General features: G+C 42.8%; 1 protein-coding gene across 4 annotated transcripts in view; it reads left to right on the top strand.

Moving 5' to 3' along the window:
• Positions 1–19,072, top strand: part of ARHGEF7 (Rho guanine nucleotide exchange factor 7) — a 264,001-nt gene that overhangs the window by 184,047 nt on the left and 60,882 nt on the right. For all 4 annotated transcript variants that reach the window (XR_002098888.1, XM_019524331.1, XM_019524330.1 and 1 more), the window contains 2 exons: positions 16,688–16,826; positions 18,203–18,262. Coding sequence is in view for 3 of the 4 variants with exons in the window: in XM_019524331.1 (XP_019379876.1) it covers positions 16,688–16,826; positions 18,203–18,262 (199 nt within the window). In the remaining variant the exon portion in view is untranslated. The remainder of the gene's footprint in view (positions 1–16,687; positions 16,827–18,202; positions 18,263–19,072) is intronic.

A 19,072-nucleotide genomic window follows, 5' to 3' on the forward strand; every position in this document is an offset into this window, starting at 1 on the left:
CAGGTCAGTACTTGTGAAGAAATTGTCACCCACAGTATTACTTCCCATCTTGTACCAGGAATGAAACCGTTTTTCAATGATCCGGGTACCAAGATTACCTTGGCATGTAGCTTCCGGTTGCTTGCCCAGATAGATGTCTCCAGACAGGAGGAATGATGTTGCTGCATCACAGCACCACCAGATTTTTAAGCCATAATTGGCAGGCTTGCTGGGCATATACTGTCTGAAAGGACAGCGACCTCTGAATGCAATGAGCTACTCATGAACCATCAGGTGTGTTCCTGGAACTTACCATTTCCCGAGCTGCTCTACAAATTGTGTCCAGATATCTCTGAAGGCAGCAAGCTTGTCCACAGCTCTCCTTTCCTCATGTGTCAGTTTGTTGTCAAATCTCAGGTAGTTGGTGATTTGACAGAATCATTTTAAACTCATGGTGGCACGGAAGCAAGGATGCCTCGTGCGTTGCTCCCACAACTCCTCCAGTGCCTTGTGACTACTGTGGTAAAGACCACTTACCAGTAGGAGGCCAATGTAGGCTTTCAACTTTGTTTCATCCAGCTTTTTCCACTCCTTTCTATTTTCAGGATTGCTCTGATTCCACTCCCTGAATCTTCTTTCTGCCTCTGTTTGTTTCTCTTATGATAACAGTCAGGATATCTTGTGAGAGAAACAGGTGGAACATTTCCACCCCTGTGTCTATATGACTTTCTCCTGTTGGCCCAGCACTTTCATGAACTGTCCTTGGCTGTTCTCTGATGATGTATTAGCTGTGAACTTTTCCCACACTTTGCCATTCCTTCCTCTAAAGGGGTCATCATCTGCAATGATGCTTTCTGGGGCTGGTGGCAGTGGTTCTGCTCCATGTCCTGCCATAGCTCTCCGCAGTCTTCCACGGTGGCTCCGGGCTGATTCTCTTCCCTTTCCCATTGGAAGTGTTGGCATCACTTCTGCTTGTGGCACCAACTCCTCCTCCTCTGGTCATCCTTGTCTAACCTATCCTGTATAAATCTTTGTTGGACCTATTGTTAAAACTATATAATAAACTTTGTCTTGTAGTTGTATGATAGCACCCTAATCTGCCACAGATAAAGCAGGGGAAAAATTGCAATCAGTATCCTGCTACTGGAAGGTTTGTTAAAATATGCTTAAGGGGGCCATGTCCGTGTTGTTCCCCCCCCAAGAGGAAGGCAGCCTCTGCCCCTACAGTCCATGCTAATCTGACCATGAGGTAAATGCCTTCTTAACCCCAAACATGGTGATTAGGCTGACTTGGAATAGATGGACAATGACCTCTAGCTAGGAATCTACAGGCTTTAGTCCCAGCCAGGAACACTGGCACAGCTCAGTTAGAATCATAGCCTTGGCTACCTCAGTCCATTTGGGTTGAGGGGGAAACTTGGGCTTCTAACTGTTGCTCTTTGCAGAGGACTCTAGACATAGCTACTCCTAGATCATTCTGTTTCCATGCTTATCTGGGATGCCTTTGAGGACGGCAAAAAAACCTCCTGACATAAGTAGTAACAGTAAGGGGCAGGGAGGAATCTTTTTTGGTCACATATGTCAATAAACAAAGCGTAGAAGCATGGGAAAAACACTCCATTCTGGTCTGCAACTTGGGCAGCAAACATAACTCCACATAACCTCCTCTAACTGGCCAGCCAGAACTCCCCTTTCTGTATTGCCTCTATAAATATTATCCTAGCTCCTTTAATCTTCTTTCATAACTAAGCCAGATCATGGAGCTCTGCTTCATTTTCGTGCTGCTGAGTGTGGTCCTCTCTTATATCTACCTGCTATAAAACTGCAGAGCTCTTTTTTTTAAATCTCACCACAGTCTATTTGGGGTGGGGGAAATCTGTGCTTCTGACTAGCTCTTTATTGAGCACTCCAGACATAGCTACTCCAAGATCATTCCTTTCCAATGCTTATTCAACCTCTTCTTGAATGTCTCCAGTGATGGAAATTGCACAGCATCCCTAAGCAGCCTATTTCACTGTCACTGTTCTAACAGTGAAGACTTTTTCTGATATCCAGTCTAAACCTACTTTGTTGCAACTTCATGTGTTTTGCTCTGTGCAGCAAGAGAGAATTTATGGCAGTTCTTCACATATTTGAAAACTGCTATCATGTCCCCTCTTAAGCACCTTTTCTGCAAGTTGAACATGACTAGCTTCAGCCTCTCCTCATATACCTTACTTTCTAAGTCTTGTATCAGTTTTGTCATCTGCCTCTGGACACACTCTTACTTCTCCATGACCCTTTAAAATGTGAGTTCAAAAGTACACAAATACTGTAGATGAGGCCTACCCAGTGCCAAATAGAGGCACTATGTCACCTTGTGTTGAGCACCTAATATTTATTTTGATGCTGCCCAAGATCTTACTTGCCTTTTGTGCAGCTGCATCATGCTGCAGACTTGTACCAAGTCTGTGATCCTTCATGACTCTTAGATTCTTCTCTGTAATACTTTTTTCCAGCCAGCTGTCGCCCATTTTGTATATTTTGATTATTCTTCCCACTGTATATCACCTTGCATTTGTCAGCATTGAACTTCATGCTGTTAACCCAGTTTTCAATCCATTGAGTTTCTTCTGTTGTGCTTCTCCTTCTCCAGTGTGTTCACAGTCCTTCCCAATTTTGCTATTTTCACATTTATGTGGAGTGTTTGAAAGAGAAGAATAGAAGATTTTCAAGGTTTGTCATTTGGAGATTATAAACTCCCATCAGCTTTACTATCAGAGCTTGTAATTTTCATGAGATCAGTTATGAACTTCACTAGTTGCATGTGTGTGCACAGGGTTTGCCTACAAAATATTCCCTTCAGGTGCTTAGTATACAATTGTAAAACACTTAACTTTTGATGCATCAAAAGTTCCCTTCTCCCCCCACAATTTATCAAAGACACATTTGTTTTCAGTGGGTGCATCTACATGTGTCTGATACTGTGCAGTCCCAGCGGCGCACAGTTTTTAGAAACTAAATTGCTGTAGTGTCTTATGTAGATGCACTCAATAAATCTGTGTGAAATTTGTCCATGAGACATTTATCCATGTGAAATTTACACAAAGCAAACTAAACCTTTGGTATATTCTCACATCTAGGACTTTAAAGGATAATTGTCATTGGACATATTCCAGAAGCATTGTAAGACCTTATTTAGGAAGTCTTTTAGCAGTTAGGGTTACGTTCTTAGGTATCATTTAGGGAGTTGTTTTATTACTTAATATTTTATTTTAGTTATGTAGCTTATGTTGCCTTTAAAAAGGCCTGAGCCTTTTTTTGGTAAGAGTGGCTTATACATCAAATAAATAAATAGTTAAAAATGGGAGGGTGTGTGTGGGTGGGGATGTTCCCCCTTCATAGAATTCAAGAGGCCTGCAGATTATGCTTAACTTTCAGTAGTAAATAAATATATTTCTATTAGCCATGCTTGAGTAATAGTAATATAAGCACTGATTAATGCATATAAAACCTGTATAAAAGTTTTGCTGATAGCGCTGGCTGTACACCACTAGGGTGCATATGGGACTAAACTTGACGGAGAGTTGAGTGTTGATTGAAGTTGATTGCTAAAGTGCTGAAGTTGATTGTTAAGAGGAATTAATAAGGCTGGTGCCAAAGTGTAGACTGCATCTGGTGATGACAAAGTCTGAGGGTTAAATGATAAGGTAGAGGTGTCAGTGTTTGCCGTGTAAATGCCTCAAGTACTGCTTACTTCGTGCATAAGGAAGAACCTGGAAATCTTTGAACCTTGCAGAAGGCTTAGGGGATGGATGCAAGCAATTGTGAACTATGGCCATGCCTTACCAGCAGTATTCAGGGCTAACATCTTGTGGCCCTTTGGATAGAAAGATAGGTGAAATAGTGCTGTGTATATAAGCATGAGCTCTGGTATTCTGACATCTGCTGTAGCTGAAGTGAACACTACCAAAACCTACATTAAAACATTGCTTTCCCTTGGGAAATACTATGTTTTTAATTTCTTTGAATGTTCATTATGCATAGGCTTGGTAGAAAATAAATTTAAAAAAACTAAAATTTTAAATTTTAAAATACTAAAATACAATTTTTTTAATATTTATTTTTTAAATGTTTCAGTTTTTTAAAATTGATTAAAAATTTTCGGGTTTACATGAAATTGGGGGTATAGGGCCAGACGGGTAGGGGCCGTGGCCACTGAGTGGCTGGGCCGCCCCTTCACTGGTACATGCAAGGTGGGGCTTGCCCCTTAAGGGGAGTGGGGAGCAGCTTCCTTCTCTGGGCTGGGTGGCCACTGCCTCTTCCTGTGTTTCCAGAACTCCTGCCCAGCCTGACTCCTGAGTGACTGGGGCAGGGGCCAAACTCCCATTGAGCCTTGATCATTCTGGGGCTGGCCTGGGTTTGCATGACATTTTGTGCTCGACCCCTGGCTATGACCTGGACAGAGCAAGTGGCTGGCACCCAGCAGCACCGTGCTTCTGGTTGCCAGCAGCCCTGCCCCTCCCACTCCCCGCTTTCCAGCACAGCTGTACCAAGACGGCCCCCAGCTCCTGCAGCAGCTGTCCAAGCTGCTGCCAGAGGAGCAGTATGCGGGTGGCACGGCTGGAGTTCCCCTTACCCATCAGCAGCAGCTGCTGCACGTGTGTGTTTGTGCATGAGCACGTGTGCATCACTTTCTGCCCCCTATTTCCTTACCCACGTCCCCAATTTTTTTTGTTTCCTTTCTATATATTTTGATGATTACCAATGGAAATATTTTTTCGTTGGTCTAAGTGACGGATTAAATTGCATTTTATTGATTTTAAAAATTGAATCCTGACAAGCCTTATTTTGCATTTAAATTTCCTAATCAAAATTTAACTAGCTCTTATTTCTTCTGCTAAGAGTAGCTTCTTTCATCAGGTTCTTTCCTGACAGCCTCTTTTCATATTTAACTTGATATGCAGAATAATTTCAAATTTAAAAATGTGGGAGCTCACTCTAATCCTTCTAAAACTAATAGTAACTTTGCCATTTGCTTCAGCATATTTTTTTTCTTCGTGTGTCAGATATTGAGAGTAATTGTTGGCTTGGTCCCAGTGTTCCCTAAAATTGGGACAGCCCCCACAGGCTCAACTAAGAGGATGCCTGCAAGAGCTTGGAATCTCCCTCTAGCAGCTGCCTCTTTCAGTTTAAGAGAAGGGGAGTATTACATAGCTTGATCCATAGCTACTGACCTCTTTCAACTCCCATTGACATCTGTGGAAGAAGATGGCATACAACACTTCTTAGAATAAAGCCCATCATGTGCTTCTGGCCAACTTAAGAGGAAGGAAATGATCCAAAACTGCCAGGGTATAAAATAGATCTGTTTGTAGATGAAACTGTAGCAGAGCACTAGGGTGCTCGCTACTAGTGATGATAATGAGGACAGCTGCCAGTCATCAGGGCAGCGCAGGTGAGGGTTGCTGGGGCGACAAGTATTGGTCAGCTGGCCAGGAGGGGGCAGGGCCTTGGCCTTTATAAGCAGCCAGGCTGAGGCCAGAGCCAGTCCCCTCTGGCAGCTGGAGAAGCAACAGCTCTGCTATAGAGCTGAGCAGAGCAGACCAGCATGATTGTTTGACCGCCTGAGGGTCTGTAGAATGGCCTGGAGGGGGAGAGGCCTCTGACGGGGAGGCTTGAAGGAGAGCCAGGGTGGCGTGGAGTCTTATAGCCGGGTAGGCTGAATTTTGCGTTACAGCCGGTTGGCTTATGGTTTGTGTTTCGGGCTTTATTGTTTGAGTACCACTGGAGGACCGGGTGAGGCTATAAGGGGAAGGAGGAGGCCTCAAAGGAGCGCCCCAGCAGTGTGTGTGGGGGGGTTCCTCATGCCCTGAGAGGGCACAGCAAGCGGGTGCCAAGGAGGGCCCAGCAGTTGGTGCACTGTAGGGTGGCGCTGTGTTGTGGGGTGTCCCGACCCCAGCCCAGTGGGGCAACATCAGGTAGAGCTAGTGGGGTGGCCCGACCCCAGCCCAGTGGGGCGATATCAGGTGTAGAGCCCAAGCGGGCATAGGACCCAGAAGAAGGGTCAGGGGGCCAGGCACGGCTACAGGCCACCTGAGCCCCAACCACGGGAAGCGTGGGTGACGAAACCCCAGTACGGGTAACCGAGCGCGAGAAGTGCGAGCATAGGCCCCAGAGGGGGCACAAGCACACGAGACCGCGGGAGGCACGAGGCTCAGATCCGAGTGCAGGAGGCCGCGGGACGCATAGGAGACGGGCCCCAAGGGGGGGCACAGTCTGTAAGAGAGAAGCCCCGGAAGGGGGTAAGCCCATTGACAGGCCCCGGTAAAGGCAGGCGCATGGGTAAGAGCCCGGTGAAGGCGGACGCGCCGGTAAGAGCCAAGAAAGGGGGGCGAGCTACATATAGTGAGGCCCCGGAGGGGGCGCGTACATGGTGAGAGGCCCCGGAGGGGGGTGAGCATAAGAGCGGGATGACCTGGGAGGGGTCACTAAGACCAATAGAGACACAAGAACGTCCGGTACAACTGCGAGGCTTGGGGCGTGCTGCAGGGGAGGTAGGAGGCACGCATAGCCCATAAGGCTGGGGGGTGCACTGAGTCACGCTATACCAAAGAGGGGTCAGGTTGAACTGCCCCGTGTCCGAGGGGATGAAAGTCAGCCTTCCATATAAATGCATATAAGAGCAAGACGTGGTGGACGAGAAAGAGGGTGCTGGATCACCTACTTGGCACGGTAGGGGCGTTAGAGAGATCACAGCCACTCCTAGGCCCCATGCCGTGACAGAAACATTTCTAGGGGGTTTTTTTTTTCCTGTTTGAAATTGGAATGTTATTGGAATGCTTTATTAAAATCATGGTGTTGGTCAGGTTTATCTGTTCTACCCTGGTGGTAGCAGATGACAGGTTCAGCTCGGGTGAATGGATGGTTGGATGACCCAGATCCCTGCTACCATCCTGCACTTCCTTGGAATCTCCCTGGTCTGTTCAATTAGAGTCCACTCTCAGGAAGCTAGGAGCTCAGAAGTCTTAAGAGCTCCATGTTGAGTTGAGGCTTCCTGGTTCCTTGCTCTACAGCTGAGAGTTAGGAAGCCTTGGGTCCTAGCTCTGGGGCACAGAGCCAAGAACAGCTCACAGCATGGCAGGAAGCCATGGATAGTTCTGTTGGAACCCTGCCTATTTTTCATTGAAAGTTGATGAAAACTAGTAATGAAACTCTTGATTCAGAAAATTAGTATTTTCCAACAAAGCAAAACAAAAAATGTAGCCATAAAAATCTCATATAGCCACCCACTTTTACTCCTTTCTCACATCCCTCAAATTTAGACAAATCTGGGTTTTTAACTCTCAGAACCAAGGCCGTTTGAATGCAGAGTTTAGGCTTTACCTGTCAGTGAAGTTTGAGTCCAGATCTGCCATTCAAATCTGTCTCTTATTAAGCCCTGTCTTCGTTTAAACCTGTGAGCAGTTTTCCATTTAACTAAAAATATTTGTCTTGGTGTGTATCTAGGCTGAAGACAATGAATTAAGTTTTGGACAAAATTATTTGACCATTTGAGTCCTCTCTTTGTTTATTCTATTTCGCCTGTGAGATTCTGTAAAGGCAAGAACGATTTAAGGACCTTAACTGTAGTTATCTATTCATATGTACAGTAAAAGCTGTTTTTCCTAGAGTTAAACCTGAAGAGTGGGATTGGCTTATGTAGTGTTAATTGAAATTTGGAAAAATATGTTGGCCAAGAATAGATCTTTGAAATTATTTAGAACAAATAGTCTTAAATATTCATGCTTAAATATGCAAACAAATGTGCTTTCAGACCAAGGAGTCTCACTTTTTACCTTTTGGTAAGTTTGGGACATTGCAACTTGATCTAAGTATTAGGGTCACCGACCAAAGTAGTATTCTCTCAGTGAATATTGTTCTTTGTAAAATTAGGCAAATGTTTTTATATACCAGGGATTATTTCAGAACCACCAAATTTCTTTCCCAGGAATAAATGTGATTTTGGTTCTGTTTTTCTAACAGTATTTATTGGATAAGTTGTTCAGAGGATTTAACAACTTAAATATTTTTACGTACTGCCACTGTCTATGTGTTTGTCCTTACCCCATGGTAAAAAGAAACTAAACTTTGTCAATTTTTAGCACGGTTTTACTGAGAATTAAGCTGCTCCTAACTAGCTTTTATTTGCCATATGCAAAAAATCGGGTGCACAGAGTGGCTGCAGAGCAGCTAGCGCATAGTAACTTTCCCTGGCCTTTTAACTCGTTGTAACTTGCTCACATGGCTGTGCCCTTATGCATGTATTTAATTTCACTCATATGAATAGTCCCGTTGATGGCAGTTGTGTTTGTCATTTTACAAGGCCAGGGCTTAATTTATTGTATTGGTGTGAGCTTTCCATTGCATAACGGGAGAAAAATCCTAAAAATGGGACATTCAGCTGAAAGGCCAGAAGGGCCTAAGGGCATGTTTCATAGCAGAAACTACTTTTAATTTATGAAAGCCTGTGGCCTGGGTCCTGCACTTGTTGAAATGAGTGGCTAAGATAATGGAAGATCCAAGCTAGAGCTTAACTTCTGATGACTGGTGCGGTGCAGCTGAGATCAGGCAGTCTACCATGCAGCAAGTTTGTTTACAGAAGGGGTGTCAGGAAAGGATAACGGCAGGGAAGAAGAGACTGACTCATTCAGGAGCACCACTTTTGTGGGGGGTGAGGACCCAACCACTATATACAGTGACTTTTTCCTTAGGAAAGAAAGGTGGAAAGTGACGCTGTTTTAGGAGTATCTTTCTCAGGATAAGATTTGCTTGTGCTCCTGTGTATCAGTCATTCCATGCCAAAGGCTACCAGTAGCAGTCATAACAGGTACACAGGGCTCTGGGAATCGCATCTTAGGACTGGGGAGCAGTACTGAAAACTGCTTTTGGCTGAAGCCACTTAGGAGTTACATCTGCACTGTGGCAGCAGTAAGCATATACTGCTGAGTATAGCCCACCTACCTGCTCCCTGTATCACACTCAAAACTGAGAAATACTCTAGTGGGGCTGCTGTAAGATGTCCCTCTGCAGCTCTTCTTGAGAACTTTGGTCTTTGGCATGCTTGAGTGGCTCCTGGGGATGACCCTGTGGAGTGGCCTGCATTGGCCTCTTTCTGCATCTGGAACATGTCAATAGGAACTGGTGGCCCACATACATTTGGGAACAGCCCAGCTAGGATATGCATCAGGATCTGGAGTGGTCAGATGCACAGCTAAGCTGGGGTAGGTTCAAGCAAGTAGGCTCTTGTTGCTAGAGCATCTTTGTAGTAACTGGTGGGGACGAACATGCGCCACTACTGTATGTGCTGCTTTAAACGTACTCCCCTGCTTTTACAGATGCAGCCAGAAGTTTCAAATAGGAATCAACAGCGTTAAAAATTTTTGACCTGCTGTGGTCTTTTGGAATTCTTTGCCACAAAAGAATTGCTCTGTTATTTTTCTGTAGTTAAAAAAGAGTGAAAACTAAGTGTTGGAATTTTCCAAGGGGTGCCTTGAGTCTAAAAGGTTGAGAACCACTGATCTAAAGAGTAGCCTTGATCATTAGTAGACACCTACCTAAATTGTGGCAGAAGCATCCTTTTGCAGTGACTCGTTTAATCTTCCTCTCTTCATCGTGCACTGCCACCCCTCATCCCCTCCCAACTGTCAGCTGGTGGAGGGGCCCTATTGGCCATGCTGGTTGCTGCTGCTTAGCTGAGGGGACAGCACTTAAATGGTTACTGTCTAATCATCAAGTGAAAGAGACATTTTAAAGTTATGGACAATGGACTAAAAAGGAAAATGAAATTTTCCTGAGCCTTAAAAAACCTTGCATGTTTATTAAGTTATTAGTGAATAGCACATAATAGTCTTAGTATAAATGGAAGAGGCACAACATGCACTTTAATAAATTAAATTATTCAATTACCTCAAAGTCACAGTAATTAATATTGAAAATGTTTAGTGTTTTTTTGCTTTGATGGTACAAAACTAAAAAATCAGTAGTGGGAAAAAATGTATTCTTTTTATTAACATTCAGGCAGTATCAATTCTGTTAGCTGCCCCTCATTTCAGCTTGATAAGGCTGCTCTTGTACATGCTGTGTTTATACTTTACAAGACCACAATTACTCTGAATAACTAGAGCGTGGAATACAGATACATTTCTGAGTCAGAAAACTCTTTGTGCCTCCTCCACTTTGTGCATCCCAGAATCTTCAAGTATGCAGGCTGATGTCATACTCTGAACAACAGTCCCAGAGTAAGGAGCTTGCTCTAGAAATTCAGCATTTGAGAACCACGAGGCTGTAAGACTCGGGGATTCATTAAACCAAGGTTTTACTGCAGTGTTTTCAGAATGCGATGTCTATGTGCCTTCCTCAGACCCCTCAGCAATGAGAGTTCATGTTCCATCTACTATAAACAGAGACTTTCTTCAGAAGTGTAAGTTGTCGTCTTAAAGAAACATATTTTTTATTATGTGCATGGTATGTGGCTTTTTTGCCCTCCAAATTGCTATGGACGCATTAGACTTTTAAGTTGTTTTTTTTTTCTCATTTTTAGCTTTTTCTCTTTGCTTTGCACCATTGAAACTGCTGTAGGGCTATACAAACCAAAGGGTGAATATAGTGATACATTTTTAGAAATCGGTATTACAATTTTTTGAGAGCCAGAATTTTGGTGAAAGTACTTTAAGCCACAGATATGAGATCAGAAATTATTTTACAAAGCAAAAGCTTGTGGTATGCTTCTATTCATACACTAATTCAGTAAAATTAACTTGAGTAGTTATGTTGAAATAACTCCAGTTGTTACTCTTGATAAAGCAGGTACACCTACAGGGCTACTCTGAATAAATTAAAGGCTAAAGGATCAAACCTCTGAAAATATTATTCCAAAAGTGTAATAATTACTTTTGGCTCAGCTAAATTTCATTTTCCTTTTGTGTATACTTTAACTGTTCTTAACTGTGCCATTTCAGTAAACAAAAAGGAGAAAAGCTAGTATTCACAAGTGCCAGTCTGAAGTACATTACATGAAAGAGTCACTGTTTTGTCAAAAAATCCTGATATTGAGCTAGCAACATGGATTATGAAAATTAGAAATCGGACTGTGTAGAATGCTTTTTGCTTGCTAGTTGCCCAGTACCCATCACGTTCTAACACTGAAAGAGATCTTGGATGGCTAAAGCACATTTCACTGAAAGTATCTGCATCCAGTTTCTTTTAGTCTTTTGTTAATCCGATTTACAAGGATATCCACTTAAAGCTGAAATGATGCCTGTCACCGAATAGTATATGTGCATAATATCGTAGCTGTATTAAATAATGTAGAAGTTTTGAATGCTTGAACAGAGTCTTAGTGGGGTCCATATAACTTAAGTTATCCAGACAAAATACTGATATGCTTTTTAAAAAAAATTCTAGCATTTCAAGGTAACATGATAAAATACAATATGAAAGAAAACATTGTCCTTCTAGCAATATTAGCAGCAAAACTCTGTAATTGGGTTTTAATTGCATCTATTAACACCATGCTGTTAGAAGGTCTTTTAATGTGTTTCCATTGTTAAACTTTTTTTTTTCTGGGCTTGGAGTCTATTTCAAATTTGCTTAGGTTTAAAACTTGCCATTATAGGCTGTAAGGTTTTGGTTTGAAGATTAGGGAACAGCTCTATGTTGAGTGTCTACGCATAGGAGGGAATTGCAAAAGGTAAGTTGTGAAGAAAACTAAAGATGGTATGTGCCTGTATTTGAGTTAGTTTTTGTAAGGTCCTAGCTCATATTGGGTTCTTCCTTCAAAAATGGCCAGCCAGCTACATAATACCAATCATTAACAATCAGAACAGTAGTATTTTATTCCAAATGTTTGGTCAGCCTGACTACAAGTTTTGTGTTGGAGTGTAAAGATGAAAGGGGGATTTTAGTGATCATGATTGCTGTGTAGTAGGAGGACTTCCTAAGTAAGAGGCATTGTGCTAGAGGATGGCTCAGCAAATACTTTTCCCCTACATGTAAACAACAGCCTGTGGAGCCTGTAATATGCTGAATGGATTAAAGTTTAAGACTTTTGTATCTTACAGTGTAAAGGAACAAGTTAGTACTATAAAGAGCAACACAAAACAGATCTTCATAGCTGGAATGCATCATTGAACACGTGGGTTTTTGGAAGAGAAAAGATGGGCAATCTAAATATTAATTTGGATAATGTTGCAAGAAGGATGTGGTTTGAAAAGAAGCGGTTCATAAGGGAGAGATGTTGGACAGTGTGGGCAGAGGAGAGCAAGAACTGGGAAGAAAGAGGCAAATAGGTTGTGTTAGTTTTCCTGATACTTGCTAAAGGAAAAATTGAAAAAATTATGCAGTGCCACAAGTGAGGGTGTATGTGTCACAGGCATGTATAGAAGCGTAGGTCCTCTTGTGAGGTGTTTATGCTCTGGACTTCTTAAGCAAGAAAATAAATAATGCCAGATAGAGAGAGACTGGCCTCTTCCTGACCAGTTATGATAATTTTATATTACAAGGCCAGTTTTTGACAATTGAGCTGAGTCTTGCTGTCAGAGATCCTTGTTGCAAGGAATTGAGCATGACTGTGATTTAAAATGGCACATCTTGACTAAGTACAGGCAGTCACAATGCCTGAAGCTGAATCGATTCAATTTTTGCAGGTTAGTCTAAGCTGCCTAGACTGAACTGATAAGCAAGTGAACTTTTTGATTCTGCAAATGCAGCCACATACAGCCCAGGCCAGAGGCTGGGGGGTGCTAAAGCATGCCTCTCTGCTTGGCTGGAGCAGACAGCTTAGGGCAAGGTTAACCTGCCTACTCTGAGGGAGGAGGGAGGTGCAAAGCATCCTGGGATACTGGGGGACTTTGAGTTCAAACTTGAATCTGGGTGGACTCTGAGACAGAAGTTCAGTAAACTGATTTAATTTAAATCAGTTAAGTCTGATGCTACATCCATCCGGGTTTATCTTAAACTATCTTCAGTCATTTTGAAAGCAGTTTATGTGCACTGAACTTCTGTTCTGTTACAGGTATGAACTGGTTTCTGATCACTTCATACCAGTTTACTTGTGATTTCTGTCCATAGCCCTAAAGTGCTGCCAGAAACAAGTAAATATCACTTGCTAACCAAAGTTAGGCCAAGTTCTTGTAAATTTGAGTCAGATCTGATGAAGTACTGTGAGAGTGCAGTTAGGGATTTCTGTTCCTTTAAAATGTTCAGTTATAGATAAAAGTGTCTGTCTGTCTGTCTCCAAAACAATTCAGAATACTGTGGATGCTCTGGATTTTGATTTGATATTTCTGGGTTTATTTTGTGGATGATGTATAGGTGTTTGCACACCTAATAGTGCTAATGTTGTGTGGCACCCTGTTGTACTCTCAGAAGCTGCTCGTGGTACCCCAAATAAGTCACAGCTTTAAAGGAAGAATATAAGAAATGGGGTATGGTAGACCAGTCTGTTTCCTGTCATACTTTTCCCAGCAGTCATAGGTTTAGGGATGTCCTTAACCTATGGTTACATCCCTAACTATTTGGTTCCTAAACACATCCTTATTTGTCTGTTCCATTCTTAACCTTGGTAACGCTGTTAGCCTATACAGCATCCTGTGGGAATTGGTTCAAAATGAGCTGTTGTTAATTAAACCCCCTCCCAAAACCCAAAATAACTTCCAGTGACATAAGAAGTGCCCCAGCATGAAAGGGCACCCAATATAATAATCAAGTAGCACATTTAAAATGAAAAAAGGGAAGTATCATATATCTTTATCATAATATAAATACAATAGTTTCTTTTCTCCTTTTTTCTGAACCACTCATGACTTGATCTTTCTTCCCTTTATTCCTCCCCCCCACCCCCAATCCCTCCCTCAACATCCCTTTCTCAGGCTGAAGAGTTTTAGTCTTTTTGGTATTTCGTCTTAGGGATACGGTTCTATAACTTTGTTCACCTTTGTTGCCATTCTTTCTACCTTTTCTGTTTCCTCTATATCTCTCGTGATATGGAGTGACTGGAATGGTTTATAGTAGGGATGTCAGATTTGGCCTGTGGAGCTGTTTGACCTGGTTGCAGGGTTCTGGGAGGGGTTGGGAATTCAGGTGTGGGATGCACTGGCAAATTCAGATGTGCAGGGGGGTGAGCACTGGCTGTTAGCTGCTGCTGCTTACCCTGCCACTGTCAGGTCTGAATTCTGCTGCATATGAGGCTTCCTGCAGTCCATATTTGACTCCTAAGGAATCCTGTGGTCTGGATCTGACCTATGAGGAGTGCTGGTTTGGGGGAGCTGGTTGAATTTGACACCTCTGGTGTACAGTATTCAGGTTATGGGCATGTGAAGAGTTTACAGAATGGCATGATGCTTTCTGTTTTGTTTTCTGAAACAAAGAATCACCGTTCTCCTGGTAGAAACCAAAAGTGTGCAGATGTTCGAGTTGTTTTTTCTGGTGCAAAAATGTGTGCTGTAGGGGGAAAAAAACCCCTAGTAATAATGAGAGAGAAATCACTCCCAGGAGACTGAACATCTGCATACTGTCCCCTGGCTTAACTCTTCCTGGGAGCTAGGAATGGAGCGGGAAGAAAGGCTCCCATGCCTTCCAGAGGCCAGGGTCATCCCAGTCAGGACAAGAAGCAAGGGACTGCTGCTTTTGCCCTTCCCATAGACCAGTGAGGTGAAGCCCGCTTCCTGGTTGCTTCTTTTAAGTTGCAGTCCAGCTGAGTGGAATGGGTTGCAAGGAAGCTGGCAGACTCTGAGAACTGGGCTTAGGGGCTTTCTGTGGGGCACTAAGCCAAAGCACCTCTCCACTTGTCGTGCAGTGGTGTATGCTTATTTATCCTGCTGCTCTGCCTGCCTGGCTCCCAGTGCCCCAGACCCCAGTGGAGGGAGAAACCCTGCAGGCTCCCCTGTCTGCTTCTTGTACCAGAATCGCCAGCATGGGAGCCCAGCAGGGGTCTTTGCCCTGCTGGTCTGTGCACTTTCCTCAGACCAGGATCATCCCAGTCTGGGGAAGGCATGAAAAGCATGGGAAGAGAGGCAGTTGTACACTGAACATTTTGTATTGCTCCCTTTCCTGGAATCATTTCTAGTGGTCGAAATTTTGTACATGGTCTAAGCATGAATGACTCGTGCCTCCCACGACTAGGGTGGGGGGAGGGGGGCACAATCTGTGGATAGCAGTGTTGGTGGGGTGGCAAATGGCAACCACTCGCAGAAGCTGGCAGCAGTGGCAAATCTCAGGGTGTGCACATGGTGCCACCCCCCCTCCCCCCGTATCCCCCCACGAGTCGCCTGTGGTTTTAAATGTCTACAGTTAGGCTTATTCCTTCTAACGTGCATTGCTCTGCACTTTGCTTAAGCTAAATTTATTCGTTTACTACATTATCCACTCAGTTTTGTGCCATCCTTCTGTAACTTTTCACCATCAGCTTTGGGTTGGACTGCCCATAATAATTTGGTATCATCTGCAGATTTCTCTTCCTCATTATTTACTGCATTTTCCAGATCATTTGGAATTGTGTTGAAGAGTGACCTGTGGGGATAAGCTTTTGTTTAACTAGTTGGAAGCAAGGATTTTGAGTGTGTATATAATCAAATGCAAATGAGAATATTAGAAGTGTATAATTAATCTTGTTCTCTGAAAAAAGTGGTTTAAATTGGATGACAAAATGAATAACCCATCTGCAACTTTTTGGGATGATGTTGATAATATGCGAGAATTACATTGCATACATATGTCTTCTAGTACATAAAGTTGCCTGCTCAGAATAGTGTATATTCTGGGGTGCAGGTTTCATCAACAAATGGTTCTGAACATGCATCTTAGGGAAAACTAATTTCACTTTGTGTTCCTATGTCAGTTAAGTATTGTTAAAATAAATAATGTCCTCGACCTATACTAATTTTCTGAAATACTCATTGTGAGGAGTTTGAGACACACCTCGATTGTTTGAGAAAGCAGATATTAATGGTGCTATCCTATGGCTTTTGTTCATTCACTTGCTTTTCAGCAAAAATATATACAAGTATTAGGAATTGTATAATGTTCTGGATTGTTGCAAACTTTGCTATAAATTCACTAAGTATCAAATGCTCTTAAAAATATGATGTCCTCCCCCCCGCCCCCTGGTGTATTATAGTTTTCACACATTTTTCATTTCTTTTTTAAAGAAATATGAATTTCTTAATGTATGATCATTTTTTATTTGACTTACAAAAGGGCAAAGCATGAGGCAGTTGCTTAGTTTATACTCGGTGAGAATTTGAAAACGGAGTGGCTTGCCTTAGTAAAGACTGATTTAACCAACTGCATAGTGTTTTCTGAATTAGTCCTAATAACCTTAATCTATAACCTTTACTTAAACCAAGTAGCATTTACCAGAATAACAAACAGAAGCTAATTGGACCTGGACTAGGTAACCCCTGTTCATGCAGGTAGTCTTATATGAGAGCCACTGCTCTTGGAGTTAAGGGTGGGCCTAAGGCTGTAAACTCCTTGAAGTCAGAGCCCTTGTCTTTTAGTTGTACACAATTTGGAAAATGCCATCAGCATTCAGCAGTTAAGATCTGGATTGCTTTTTGATTATCTGTTGCCTTGGGCAAAAGCTTACTTGAGCTGAAGGATTAGAATAATTAGAATAATGTATTTCTCTTCTGTTCTCTTCATTCCTAATTTGTTAACTCTTTTTTTTTTTTTTTTTTTGCATGTGCAGTGAAGAACTAGGGGAATTCATGGAGATGAAAGGTGCCAACAGCCCTGGGATCCTTGTTTTGACCACAGGCCTCAGCAAACCTTTTATGCGTCTGGATAAATACCCCACGTTACTCAAAGAACTTGAAAGGCACATGGAGGTATATCTTATCAGCATTTATGTTCCAGCTTAATGATGATTTGACAGCAATTATTTTAAAGGAACATGTCAAACATGATGGGCCCCAAATTATATTCATTTTATCTTAAAAGATATAGTAGGCTTAAAATTCATCTCAGTAGAATTGTAACAACATAGTAAATTCTCAGAAAGCTTATAAACAAAATCCATCCAGGGATATTAATTTATTATTTAGGCTTTTTAGATGGATTGTCTCTTGAGCTGGTTTCCTGAAATCTCTGCTTTATTTTTGTAGAAAGGATATTTTTTTTCATCTGAGAGGCCATTTCAGTATTATTTCTTTAAAAGACTGGGCCTTTCTTGCATTATGTCCAATAAGGAGCACTGGGTATGTTCCAACATGGTAGTGCATTTCAGTGACTAAACCTGAATTTGATTTTAAAAGTTAGACTTTTTGTGGGATTGGTACATCACATCTTTGAGTCAGCTGCAAATGTGTCTCACTTAACATATTTGGCGAAAAAAGCATGTAGCTGAATGGTGAAATTACAGGAAAGGGCAGCAGCAGTAGATCCATACTAACCTTTTAGAAGTTGTGTAATGGTAGGAACTTAAGCTGGGAATAATCTGCTGAGTACAGGGTCAAACTTAATTTTCCAGATCCTTTTCTGTGGAACCATGAAAGAATAGCAGTAGTATAACGTCATTGCTAAGTACAGGCTGTCAACAAGCCCAAGGCTGAATTGATTCAATCCTTGCAGGTTAGTCTAAGCCGCATATCTTGAATTGATACGCAGGTGAACAGACATTTGCTTTTGATTCTGGAAATGCAGCCACATAAGTGCAGATGTTCAAGTCAGAAGCCAGGGGAGGGGAGGGAGTGCTAGAGCATGCCTCCCTGCTTGGCTGGAGCAGATGGCTTGGACCAAGGCTAGCCCACCTACCCTGTGAGGGGGGCTTTGTGGGGAGGTGCAAAGCATGCTGGGGGACTGTGAGTTGACTTGAATCTGGAGGGTCTGGGACAGAACTTCAATAAACTGATTTCATCTAAATCAGTTAAACCTGATACTGCATCCATCCAGGATTATTTGAAACTGGTTTTGGCCATTTTGAAAGCAGTTTATGTGCACTGAACTTCTGTTGCGTTACAGATTTGAACTGGTTTCTGATCACTTATACTGGTTTGTATGTAACTTCTGTCCCTAGCCATTTGGAGAGACTGCTTATTCTCGCTACAAGAAGGCAAGTGTACAATACTAAAGGAAGTAGGCAGTAAAAAAGGGCAGAAAGGTTGGTTACAAGAGTGTTACAGCCTTGTCTGTAGTGAAGCTAACATGACTCTAAAAGGTACAATTATCATTATCAAAAATTAGGTTACTTTTTTTTTCTCTTTAGGATTATCATCCAGATCGACCAGATATTCAGAAGTCCATGACTGCCTTCAAAAATCTTTCTGTAAGAGTTAAAAATTTTTAAAAAGTATCACCCTTTCCCCTTTCTTCTGTTTAAAAAAAAAAACGGAAAAAATGGTTACTGATTTTTGTGCCTTGTAACAAAACCTTTTTCTTTTTTTCTTTTTTTTTTAACTTGTGAAATTTGAAGGTCTTGATGCTGTGCTTAGGGTTTGTGAAGGAGGGATTCAGCCAGATCCTTGATTTTTTGTGTGCCCTGGTGCCCGGCTTTCCTGGACACGTCCTCTTTTTCGGTCCTCCAGTCTCAGTCAGGGTGGTTTTTTAAAATATCAACAAATATCCAGGATTTTGCTCTGTTTTAGCATCAAAGTTTTTCCTGGCATTTCCTAGCTTGCCCTAGCAAGGAGTTGCTTGGGGCTGGGCAAAATGGTGGCGTAGAGTGATTGGCGGTAGGGGGCATCATATGTGGACAGCATGCAGCCAGGCAGGGTAGTGGGAGCAGCCAGGGCAGTTGGATGCAGGCAAATCTGTGGAGGGTGGTTGTTGGAGAGCCAGGGCTTGGGAACTGTCCAGGGGTAAGTAGGTATGTAGAGGGAATGAGTGTTGGGGAGAGGTGCGGGGGGTGCTTGCTGGTGTTGGGGGAAGCTGTCCAGATGCTGGGGCTGCAGTGAGGTGGGGAAAGGGAGTGGTGGGGAGGTCTTTGGGGGGGCAGCAGGGAGCTGCATGGCCAGGCCGGTGACACGGGGGCCAGTGCCTGTCCTTGCAGGGATGGGGCAGCTGGGATATGCTGTGGGACTGGGGAGAGTCTGGGGGCTGTGGGTTGGGAGTGAGGGGCATCAGCAGGGCTGGGGGG

This window comes from Gavialis gangeticus, unplaced genomic scaffold, assembly GCF_001723915.1.
Source record: "Gavialis gangeticus isolate Ggan-Ray unplaced genomic scaffold, GavGan_comp1, whole genome shotgun sequence".
NCBI classification, from domain to species: domain Eukaryota; kingdom Metazoa; phylum Chordata; order Crocodylia; family Gavialidae; genus Gavialis; species Gavialis gangeticus.